Raw genomic sequence first — 12,747 nt, forward strand, 5'->3', positions numbered from 1 at the left:
ACGCTTATTTTTTGTGCATGGCGTGCTTTTACATTGACCTCTTACATTTAGTTTGCGAATGGACTCTATTTTTTTTGCTATTTTAGGGCCTGTATTTGTGAGTCAAGAGAATAATTCGACAGTTGTAGGCCTAAATATTAAAACCAGCAGATGCACGTTTCCGCACGGGAAAATAGCACATGACACGTATTAAAACATAATAAACAGGGAGTGTGGGAGTGGTCCCTTTGAAAAGGGATTGTTACCCTAGGTCATTTTATGAAAATAAAATATGTTTTTCAAAACCCGCTCATAAGGTCGGTAGTTTTAAGACTGGCGTTCGTGGAGCTGCGCCTAGTACCGGTAGTTTTATTAAAATAAAATACCCTTAGCAACTTTATAATATTGTCATAGCCTAGGCACAGTATTTAGATATTTGTCCGAATGAATTAGGCCTAATTTAATATTTGAATCAAAAGAAAATGATGGCATTTCACGATACAAATACGTAGGCCTATTTGAAATTTTTACGAGAAGATATTGTTTCTTATACTGTATCAATTGATTAATTAAAACCAATAGGCCTACAAAGAAAACATTTAGATTTTGTTAACTCATACCACATAGCTAGATGAACCAATTTTCAAGAGTTAATAAGTTCGTTGATGAACTAAGGAGTTGGATAATCTATGCTCATATATAGCTTGCATAGCTTAATATTATAAAAAAAAACCATTGTAAACATATATATAACACTTTTATAACCACTATAGCTTAATTAAAAAGCCAACTAGGCCTATCCAGAATATAAAATAAAAATATAGGCTACCTTTAAAAAGTATATTTTGCTATTGTTATATTGTAGAAATCTTACTAGTACCTATTTGTAAATATATTTCAATTTCTTAAATAATTTATCAGGGGCGGTTCCAGGGCTGAGTTTCGGGGGGGGGCCACCGGGGGGTCTGGGGGTCCTCCCCCGGAAATTTGTGAAAATTATGTGCTGAAATTAGCGTTTTTAAAGCTATTTTGAGACCCTAGCTTTAAGATTTAAAAAAATGTAACATTTGAGGTTGTTGCCTTATTAAGAATAATTGTGGAATTTCATGAACATTTCTTCAGCAACAAAGTGCAAACAGTCAAACTCGAACCTAGTTTTAGGTTAGGTTTATTGATACAATTCAAGAAAAGTGTATAGTAATAGTATAGGCATGAATTTGGTTATATGCAATAAAACTTCTTGACCACCTGGTGCCGACTTGGGCAGAAATATACGGAGGGCGCATGTAGTGGTTCCAGTGAACTCATCAGGCATGTTGAACCGTATACAAGCTAACACAAAAAAAACTTCCCATCCAATGTTAAAATGTGAAGCTTTTTCTAAGGTGTAGTACTTGTATGTCACACCAGTGTGTCTCGTGTCGACTAAATAGCCTACCTAGCATAGGCAAGTAGTGTCATTTGCCCGTTTTCGGGGATATCTCTAGCCCTGGTTTTCGGGTGCCTTTGCAAGCTCTTAGTTTTATCATAGACGAGCAAAAAATCCACGTAGGCCTAAAACACTCTCTAACACAGTTGGCTGATCTACTTGTATAGATGAGAAGTCTAATAGTTTTATACAATGTAAAGCCGTGTAATTAATTGGTTTGTGTCATTGAGTAAATCAACGTGTTCAAGAGATTTTGGGCTTTATGAAAAACTATACAAGTTGGCCTTTATAATCTATTCCTCTTTATCTACCTCTAACTTTGTACATAGTCGTCCTAGACTAGGACGACTATGTGCGGTCCTTGTTAATTTGTTGAGGTTATGTACACAGATTTAATAGGCTACTTTAAAATATCTTTAAATGCATATGGGAGCTCAATAATTACAATTGTATTGCGTTGAAAACAAACCTCTGCAAAATGCTTGTAAGGTATCAGCTTGAAACATTTTTTTCAGGCTCGGCTAATTTAGGAAATTGAAATTGTAGGTTCAATATGGCGTCCATGGTCCATTGAATTTACTGACAGAGACCTATAATCTTGTGTTGTGCTTACGATACTGCATTATTACTACTCAAATACCGACGAAGAACCCATAAATAACCAATCACAATGCAAGGGTATAAAATCAACTAGTGACAACGTAGCATAAATTCAAATTCCATGTGTACTGATTAGGTATAGAATGCAAAGTAGCTAATTGCTGCATTTACTTTTGCCGCACCAATTTTTTGTTTTTTTCTGCACTCAAGTATTCAAAATAAACAACACAAAAGATTGTGCTTTTATAAGGTGCGTACGCTTGAAAATAAGTTGGCAACACTTGGTACTACGACTACATTCTAATCAGCTGTTCCAGTGTTTCCCATTTTGTTCAACGCTTGGATTTAACCTATCCTAAAATGTGTTGTAGTAGATGTTCAGTTCACTCTCACTGCTGCTCTACTCAGTGTCTACTCGCTAGTCGCAGTGTTGTAGTGGTAGTCGGCTGGTCGCTACTACTACCACAGCAGTGCTGCTACCAGTGCTGGCAGTGCTATTGGCTACTCGTCACCATCGATATATAACTACTATATATCGATGCTCGTCACATGGCGTGATGGTGATGAGTCATCGATGTGTACTACGCGCCGGCCTAAAACCATTACCCGTTTAACTACGAGCTGGCGGCACCGCGCACCTGTGGCGAATGTGTGTGGCCCAGGCTAGTACAACTTGAGTACGACGATGACTATCGCGCTCTCACTCCCGTACTATTTTCCGCGTAAACGCCAGCTCCGCCTTACCTGTGCTACCTATTCTTGTCCTAATGAATACATCTGTACTTGATAGCCTACTCACATAAAAAACTTTAAAAATAAATTATTATGGTTGGAGTTTAATTTTGTTTATCTACATTCTCGGGGGGGGGGGGCATGGCCCCCATGGCCCCCTCTCTGGAACCGCCCTTGTAATTTATACTAATTACAAGCTGATGCTTTATTATATTTTATTATATATTTTTTTAATTATATTATACGATCTATGGGTAAATTATATTTTCATGGACCAATAAAGTGTTGTATAGCCCACTGAGCTTTGCCCAATGCCTTTGCCAAAAAATACAAAATCCAAAAATCCAATATGGCAGTCGTGTTAGTTATACCTCCAAAAACTACGAGCGCTGCAGTCGCTTCCAGGCGACACATCATTCCCATTATAAAGGATAGGGAATGTCGGGACTGTATAAATTATTTATTGTTAGACTGTGCTTAGCTAGCTTCAGCTGTTCAGCTTAGCTTAGTGTCAACTGTCGCTGTCAACCATACCAACTCAACTGCCAAGTACCAATTTTATTCCTTAACACTATCCTTCAGGCCTTGTTCGTGATAATTTGATTTTGATTATTTGGATTGGATTGTAGCTATTGCAAGTGTTTGATAGGTTAGGGAACCAAAAGTTAAATTTCAACACTGCTTTACCGTTTTCAGTTGTTAGGTCGACACAATAATTAGTAGGTTACTGCTCATGTCCCATTCAAAATCTCTGTGTTATACATATTTTAAAGAGGAATTAATTAGTGTTAATGGAAAGTCCTCAGTTAGGTCTACCTGGTAAGGAAGTCCACTAATGTATACACATATTTTTAATGCTTAAAATGTTATGATTAATTAGTCAAGCAAGATCACTTCTGGTCAAGTTAGACACATATAGGCTAGACCCAGCAAATATTAGCTTAATTGTTTACAGCTTAGAATGGAAATCTAAGTAGGGCCTAGGCTAGTCTTTAAAGGTACAATTCGAATTCGGCAGAGATCCGTCAATATATTATCGGATGAAAGATTAGTGGGCTGCACTTTACTTGACGTCCTACACTCATTCGATTGTTTTTTTTTATTCGATATTTTCATTCGATATATCGTTTGGTTAGTTAGGTTAGGTTAACCTTACCTAACTAACCAATCTATATATATAATGAAGCAATCGATATATCGGTTCGATATTTTCATTCAAATGAGTGTAGGACGTCAAGTAAAGTGCAGCCGATTAGTGAAATAACTTGTACATAGGCCTATTATATGACATAAAATAAGGTTACCAAACTGTCGTCAATCAATTCTATTTGTCGTAGATGACTATAGATTCTGAGTTAAAGCCCCATTTTCAAATCTTTCTGTTCAGTCGTCAATTGTCAAACATATATTAACTTGTGCATTTGCCATTGTCAAAAATACTTCATAGGTAGGGCCTACTTAAGCATTTAAGTTAACCGTACAGAAACATTTTGATTTACAGGATTATATACAAGCCCGCAATGCCGGCCAAGGACAAAACCAGACTGCTATGTACCTATAAGTAAAATATACAGGGTGTCCCGGAACTCTCTACCAATATTTTAGGGCATTGTTCCTGGGTAAGAAACATATCTGAATATCATATTTAAATTGTCCGGAAGTCCTTAGTTACTCACATAGTCGCCATTTTGTTTTTTCCACTAATAAATTTGTTTATGAAAAGCGGTTAAACATACGAAATTGAAACTTTGCACACACATTTATGACAACTAGACAAAGCTACAAAAAAATTATGACAATTTTCTAAATTCATAAAACAAAATGCCGGCCATTTTATAGCTTTGTTTCTTTAATAACTCAAAAACCGTTGATTCAAGAAACAAAATTATAAATGGAAGCCATTTTGTTATATGAGTTTTGAAAATTGTCATAATTTTTTTGTAGCTTTGTCTAGTTGTCATAAATGTGTGTGCAAAGTTTCAATTTCGTATGTTTAACCGCTTTTCATAAACAAATTTATTAGTGGAAAAAACAAAATGGTGACTATGTGAGTAACTAAGGACTTCCGGACAATTTAAAATATGATATTCAGATATGTTTCTTACCCAGGAACAATGCCCTAAAATATTGGTAGGTAGAGAGTTTCGGGACACCCTGTATTAGGGTATACATATCAAATCAGGTATTGTTTTCCAGCAATTTTATATCGGGTGTAGCCTATGTAATTAACTAGACAATTTTTTTAAAGTCATAAGTTAAACTTAGTGTATTTCCAAAAATACTCTTTCTCACTATTCTGCGGTGACTAGTTTTTACTTATGCAAGTTTAGTTGAGTTTAGACATAGACAAAAGAATTAATAGACTTGTCAGTCGTACAGGGGTTACCATAGGTTCTGGCGCACACTGCTGGGAGCGCCGTGTAGTTACGTAGTGCGTAGGCCATAACAACATGGCGCTCCCAGCGGTGTGCGCCTGAACCTATGGTAACCGCAGCACAGCTGACGGTCTATATTTAATTCTTTTTGTCCATGGTTTAGTTTACAATAGGTAGGAACAAACAAGACAAGGTAGGCCTAACATCTATAACACAGTTGACATTTCGTGTAATTTGTTAAAGAGATACATTTACAAATTTGTCAATTTGCTTTTCTGTCCTCTTTTTTCACAAGTTTAAAATAAATTTGTAAATTGTAGGGCCTATCTATATATATATTACCTTGTTTGCTATCATCATAAACTTAAACTGATCTCAATTAACCAAAATTAAACGCCGCAGTGCACTGTTAAAGAGTGGTGCGTGGTGGGCTCTCTTCTTGAGTACCGGTATATACCAATAAAAAGAGGACAAAAAGTAAATCAATATTTATATCGAGAATGAAATATTTTAATCGATATACCGTATATCAAACAAAAATTTCATCTGATTGTATATCTCTGCGGAACTGTACCCGTCTTAAGTTTCCATAGGTTTAGGCCTACTTAGATATTATACTCTTTAATAAAACGGTTAGCCAGGAGCTCCATCGTTCCGTTTCGATGGATATTGGTTAACTGAGAAAACTGTCATACATAGAAAAGTTCCAATAATCAAGTCCTATGCATAAGTCTGTTTTGCTCTTGCAATAGCTGTGAGAAAGCTTTCAAACCACTTTTATAAAATATTATTTGAAAACCTCTGACAAAACAATGGTTTTGACATATTCTTTGTCCCAGTGGGTGGTGATCTCTGTTTGGAAGTTGACCAAAATTCCACTGTAGATGTGGTAGAGTCAGAGAACGACGCAGAAATCAGCTCGTCCAATAGCAGCCCTAATCAACATCAAGTGAAATACTATGAATGAGTAGAAAAACAAGGTCATTCGGTGGATGTGTTTTCCACATCCTCTTCTTGCTTCCATAGTTTTCTTTTTCACTACTTGTGTACTCAACTAGTTATAGTCCAGTCATATTAGGGTTTTAGGTGGAAATAATTCCCTAAGTGGTGAAACTTTGCACATGTGTAGTACCCAGTAACAACATATCAAAAATCAACATTCGTGCATGCATGTTTATAATGTGCTCCAAGATGGCGGCCAATTTTAACTTTTTTGCCCATATTTCACTAACTGTTGGAAGTACAGAATTCTTATTCGAACAACAGTTAAAGAACTCACAAAAATACATATTTTACTCATTTACATATTTGCCCTATCTCTAATGGTTATTGAGAAAAATTGAAATTAAAAGGCCTATATTTTTAAACGTTTGATATTTAAGTTATATATATAGGGCCTATATAGAGATATATATACGTGTCCCCGTGAACAAGATAACTCGGGTAATGCTCGTCCGATTTTGATGAAATTTGGCTTGAAGGTCTCTGGCGGGATAACATTGAATGAGATAACCAGCATGATCGGACCATGGCAATGGGGTTTTATGGGGTAAAAATTGGGTTTTCTCATTTTTTTTCCCTCAAAACACGAAATTTCCCAATATCTCTCTAGACTATTTTGAAGAGCTTATAAAACAAATAATTAAGTATGTTAACATTTTTAGTAAGCTTATTGGTTACGGAGAAAATTTAAAAAAATTAAAATCCCTATGTTATTCCTATAGAGAATATTGTAAACTGTTGCAGTTTGCTTGTTTATAGATGTATTTTGATCAAACCTTTTTATAGCAAGCTATTAATATTCTACTAAAAACACACTTTATTACCCTCCCTGTAGCAGCAAACCTAGGTACATGTTAAACCTAATGTAATTTAAATAGATTTAAATGAAAGTCAAATCAGGCAAATGGAAATTCGCTTAGGCTGCAAGTTTACTGCCTCGGGGGTATTTTACAATAGCTATGTATATTTATAATGTATACATTTCATATATAAACCTTACTGTTACCTATGTGATTTTTTTGTAGCAGGTCCGCTACAATGAAATATTTGTTAAAAAAAATGAAACTGACAGAACTTAAACAAAATTAATGTTTTGAAAATATTAATTTCAATTTTTCTCAATAACCGTTAGAGATAGGGCAAATATGTAAATAAGTAAAATATGTATTTTTGTGTGTTCTATAACTGTTGTTTGAACAAAATATCTGTATTCTCAATGGTTAGTGAAATATGAGCAAAAAAGTAAAAATCGGAGGCTGCCATTTTCTAAGATGGCGGCTGTAGCACAGCATGCACGAATGTTGATTTGTGATATGTTGTTACTGGGTACTAGTACTACACATGAGCAAAGTTTCACCACTTAGGGAATTATTTCCAGGTAGAGGGGTATTTTTCCCTAAAATGACTGGACTATTAGTTAGTTGTCATACAGAAATCTTGTATTCTTCCTGTACATTTACTAATAAATAAAATCGATGTTACTGTTAATAGGCTTATGAAGATTAGTATCAGACTCGGTAGTGAGGCTGAGGACTGATGAGTGAGAACACTTTTGCTTACATAAGGAACTATAGGTCCCCCATTAAAGTATGAAATAATATTGTCAATGGAATCTCCATAACATTACCATGGTCCACCCAGTTCTTAGCCTAATCCTAAACAAACTAGTCTATTTTTATTTTGTTATTCCTTGTTTCAAATATGTACAATTTTGCCACCGACCTCAGCTAAATCAGCTATTGTCTGCAACATCTTGTACATTGTTTTGGAAAAAATAAGTTATATTTTAAACCTCTGATCCCTTCAACAAAGGCTACAGGAATGGCTGACGCACGTTAGTGCTGCTTGTTCTGTGGACATGACAATTAAGTAGGTCCTAGTGACGTCACAGCAGTTGGCAAAACTTTTTGAGTTTTTAGCAAATTTCCCCATAAGGAAGTAGTTATTACCGTAGGTGGCACGGTAAGACCTAGGCCCGGGACCGATTTACTTATTCATATTGATGTCCCCAGAGGCCAAAAACACCATTTGTTCAAACTTGTATCTACTGTATGTTTATATATATATATATATGTATAGAGAGAGAGAGAGAGAGTTATATATGTGTCCGTGAACACAATAACTTGAGTAATTTTTGTCAGATTTTGATGAAATTTGGTTTAAAGGTGTAAGGTGGAATAAACTTGAATGAGTTCACGAACCATCATGATCGGACCATGGGAACGGGGTTTTACGGAGGGTTTTATGGGGTAAAAATTGGTTTTCCTAATTTTTGACCCTCAAAATACAAAATGTCCCAATTTCTATCAAGACCTTTAAAAAGAGAATTAAGAGATAAAAAAACCAAATAATTTAATAGGTTATAGCAAAGTGTTTTTTACGGTTATTGGTAGGCTAATGGAGAAAAATCAAAATACTGTAAATTTAAAATTCCCATGTTATTCTTATGGAGAATATTGTAAAATGTTTTAGATTGCTTGTTTATAGATATATTATATTTTACAAAAAAATTAAACACACTTTATTAGTTTCCTTGTAGCAGAGAACTTAGATAGCCTACTCGTTTAACTTAATGTTATCTAAATTTAATTGAAAATCAGTACTTTCAGACAAATTGAAATTTGCTTTGTCGGCAGGTTTGCTGTGGCAGGGGTATTTATTTTTTGTGTTTTCATATAGGCTCATAGTGCCCTCACCAAATTACAAGCTAGTAAACTTTGATTTGGATTTTAATTAGATAGCCTACTAGTTGTTTGTTGTTTAAAATAAATACAATTAACGAGCAACAGAATATCCTCAGAAAACAAGTGTAACATTTTTGTACAAAGCTTATTGTTGGAGTACAAATTGAGCAATTAATCTTGCCACAAGCCTTAACTGTGGTGGAGCAAATGACGTCATCATTAGTTTAAGTGCTGTGAATTAATTGAGTGCCTTTTAATTGCATAGACTATGATCAAATTTATGTGTTGTTGCCGCACACAAAAACTTAGACATCTTGACACCAGTTTCAAATGGTTACTGTTACTGTCGGGCATAAATCATTATTTCTAAACCATTAGGAAGCACAAAAAATGCACTATAGGCCTAATCATGGAGTTGTTTTTATAGTTTGTGTGTATTATGATTTATGAATAAAAGAATTTAGCCAATATTTTTACATTATAAACCATACAGTTTATATTAGCCTAATACCATTTTTAGAAATAAAGAATTACTACTTTAGCTAGTTATGTGGTCAGTGAAATAATATCCTATTGTATGTGCATTTAAACATAAAAACCACAAATATAACAATCCTAAGCATTATTTATATTGGAACCAACGTCACAGCCATGTGTTTTTAAATTGAGTAAGTTTTATGACCAACTACGTTATGTTTTTAGGTTGGAATGGAGGTTTCTGCAGTCTGAGGATGAACAGCTGACAAACCTGCGCAAACGCGCGTTAGAAGGCGGGTTGAGAGCTTTTCGGTAAGAAAATAAAATACATCAACAAGTATATCTTAAAAAAGAGAAAACTATTGGCCTAATTAGTCATTTTGCCAAGTAGTCAAGTTGTCATTTTTAGCTGTTCCTGATCATTGGGCTTTGAATAAATTATCCTGACTAATGAAACCGCTGATCTCAGTCAGTAACAAAAAAAAAGCTACACAGGTCATCACAAACCATTCTACACTCATCCTTCACTCATATTTGGGTTAAAATACACACCTAGGTGGCGTCCCCATCTCAATGATTGATTGATTGAGTGTAGCAGTGTGTCCAGCCAACCAACAGGGGATTTCTACGTGAATTTTGATGGCCAGGATAAAGTCTGTGAGTTGTTGGCTACTTGAATTTTACATGGGCTAGTGAAATCTGGGATAGTAGCCTATGGCTGAACGTTTCCGCAGGTTCTCTTTTAGTATAATCAAACGTGGTTAGTAAATGTTGCATTATCCCAAGAAATGCTCGCAGGTATTGCTGCAGTTGCTGAAGATTGGTGTGATTCTAGTATTTAAACCTTTATGACTGTCAATTATTAAAATCATGTTTTTTAGAAAATATTGAAGTGAAAATCCCATCAGGAAAATGGAAATTCGCTTGAGTGTTAACTGCGGTGGGTTCCTGAGGGCATTTTGCTTTGAGGTTTAGTAGACATCTGCTATTGGTGAGGTTCTAAAATAGTGCAACTAAGCATTTATCACCAGGGAGATACCTCAGTGGTGTTTAACTGATTTCAAAGCAAAGCAAATGTTAATGTCAGCAAAATTTAAGTAGCCACTGAACATTTATAATTTTGGGGTTTTAGCGGTTTGTATTATTTTTAAAGAGGTCTTATTGTGGACAAGGATAAGGTGCCACATACTAGAAGTCCATTAGATATCCTGAGTGGTAGTTTCTCTTGTAGGCCTATCATGTTCTTTCCCTCTCTCTTTGGGTCATGGCAGCCCATGCTGGTATTCAATTTCTTAGACAAAGGTGTACCTAATTATTTCATGCTTGTCTGGTTATTGCCCCACAAGTTTCACTGGCTGGTAGGAGGGTGGATTTTAGTAAATAATATTTTTCTCTAGGGTTTTACAGAAAGTACTTATCTTTTCTTTACTTTGATTATTTTCTGTAAAGTGAGAAGTGCCTAGATCCTTGCAACTTATTCTGCCATCTGAAAATCATACAATATTGCTGTAACAAGGCCTAGCTGTGTAACACCTTATCATTCACACCAAACGAATCTATTTTGATAATAAATGTCTGACTCGGCAGGTTCCGAAGTGTGTGTTGGCGGCTGCTACTCGGGGTTTTGAGTTCGGGACATCCAGAAAGATGGGTGGAAGAGACTCGGGTGGCTCGAGAGAGTTATCGTGAGCTGCTGGAAAAACATAGCGTGGACCCCCACAATGAAGAAACAGAAGATGACCCCCTGTCTCAGGAAGCTTGGGTGAGTAGCTACAGTAAAACCTACCGTGTGAGTGCTGTAGTATGCGATGGCAAGAGGAGAAAGGAGAGCGGAAGGGGGGGAACGCGCCACGGGCTCCCGACGACGCAGACTCCCGAAGACACAGACTTCCGAACTGTGACCTCACGGCCGACCACCCCTCTCTCTATCTGAGTGGAGTGGGAGAGAGTCATTGTGGCAACTCCCCCCGGTCCAGCCGAAGGTAGTAAAAAAGTACCCTCAAACGTAATTCTCTGTAGCAACCCCTCTGGTCCAGCCGACGGCTTAACCTCCACACGTAATTCCCTGCGGCAACCCCCCCCGGTCCAGCCGAGGGCACGTAATTACCACTGAATTAGCAATAAATTATTAGAATAAATTATTAGAATTATTAAAATAGTCACCCGAAATCCTTAAATTGTTCATTGCCAAAACTCGATTATCTTGGCCATGTGATATTCAATTTAAATATGTCTTATTCCATAGGGAGCTAGCTCATACAAAAAACGACCTTATTCAAATCCGTAAAATACTGTACCCATTCAATCAGTGGTCGTTTCCAAATTGTGATTTAAATGTCAACTTAAGACTTTCTCTGTATTATTTGATCAGTAATCACCATTTGCATTTTTTCCTTTTGTACTGTGTTTAGGTCGTGGCTTGATTTTAACATGCTATGATCTATATATTAATTTGAAACTGTTTTTCTTTGTGACAGCTAATTTGAGAGAACTGCTGGGCGTAGAAACTCGGTAGAGGTGTCTAAAGAAAGGGTTTGGTCGGTAGATGAGCCATCAAAAGAGAAACGTGGTAAATTCCCTTGGGGCTCTGCCCCAGTGGCCTTTAAATTCCCATCCCATGTTATTCTTATGGAGGAAAAACGGGTTTTTGCCACAGCTAATTTCAGAGAACGGCTGGGCGTAGAAACTTGGTAGGGGTCTCTAAAGAAAGGTCTTGGTCTGTAGATGAGCCATCAAAAGAGAAACGAGATAAATTCCCTTAGGGCTCTGCCCCAGAGGCCTTTAAAGTCCCCTCAACACATCTGTTTACATTATGACCATATGTATAATTTTATTGTATTTTTTCAACATAATAGATTTAGCAAAATATTACAACAACAGGATATGGTTAAACTATATTATTATTCATTACAGTACATCAAATTTAGTAACAAAATAATTGACATGAAAAAACAAAATATAATATGATAATGAATGTTAATATTTTGTATAGATAACTTACTTTTTGGTATTGGGTATAGTAGTTGTTTTTGTTGAGCGCAGTCAAGCGAAATTAATTAGGGTCGGCCAGGCGGACCACCCCACAATAGCCGAGGTAGGTAGGTAGCCTTTTCCTTGTTCAGATATGCCCTGTCCACGACTTAGTGACTTCGATGCATCCCGTTACCCACCACATGCCGTTCTACTTCCCGATCAACATTTTAATCCTTTAAACATTTCAACAAATAAACCTTTAAGTGGCTTTAGGGTAATGTGGGTTGTGCGTATATTGAAAAACTATCTGATTCGTTCTAAAGTAGGAGGAGGGGCGAAAATAAGTACTGTATGCGTCACTCAAATTCCAAAACATTTCGGTTCCCCGAATAGGTGTTTGACCCGAGAGCATCGGATTGAATAAGGAGGGATTGAATTATTGGAAACCCCATAAACTAAATATGGAAGTTACCAATTAATTTGAGTATTATTGATA

At 36.2% G+C, this 12,747-nt stretch overlaps 1 protein-coding gene across 3 annotated transcripts in view; it reads left to right on the forward strand.

The window, feature by feature from the left end:
• The first annotated feature begins 3,204 nt into the window (after nt 1-3,204).
• The window catches only part of LOC128998035 (TBC1 domain family member 5-like), a 54,874-nt gene continuing 45,331 nt past the window's right edge, over nt 3,205-12,747 (forward strand). Inside the window, exons 1-3 of one of the 3 annotated variants that reach the window (XM_054423976.1) lie at nt 3,205-3,559; nt 9,504-9,590; nt 10,866-11,040. In XM_054423976.1, coding sequence (XP_054279951.1) covers nt 3,474-3,559; nt 9,504-9,590; nt 10,866-11,040 — 348 coding nt within the window. In that variant the 5' untranslated portion in view covers nt 3,205-3,473. Of the gene's footprint in view, nt 3,560-6,016; nt 6,096-9,503; nt 9,591-10,865; nt 11,041-12,747 lie in introns of those variants that run through there. The other 2 variants (XM_054423977.1, XM_054423978.1) reach the window with 2 other exon arrangements.

This window comes from Macrosteles quadrilineatus, unplaced genomic scaffold (genome assembly GCF_028750875.1).
Source record: "Macrosteles quadrilineatus isolate MER2022 unplaced genomic scaffold, UCM_ALF_1.0 Scaffold_7__1_contigs__length_78375512, whole genome shotgun sequence".
Classification (NCBI taxonomy): Eukaryota; Metazoa; Arthropoda; class Insecta; order Hemiptera; family Cicadellidae; genus Macrosteles; species Macrosteles quadrilineatus.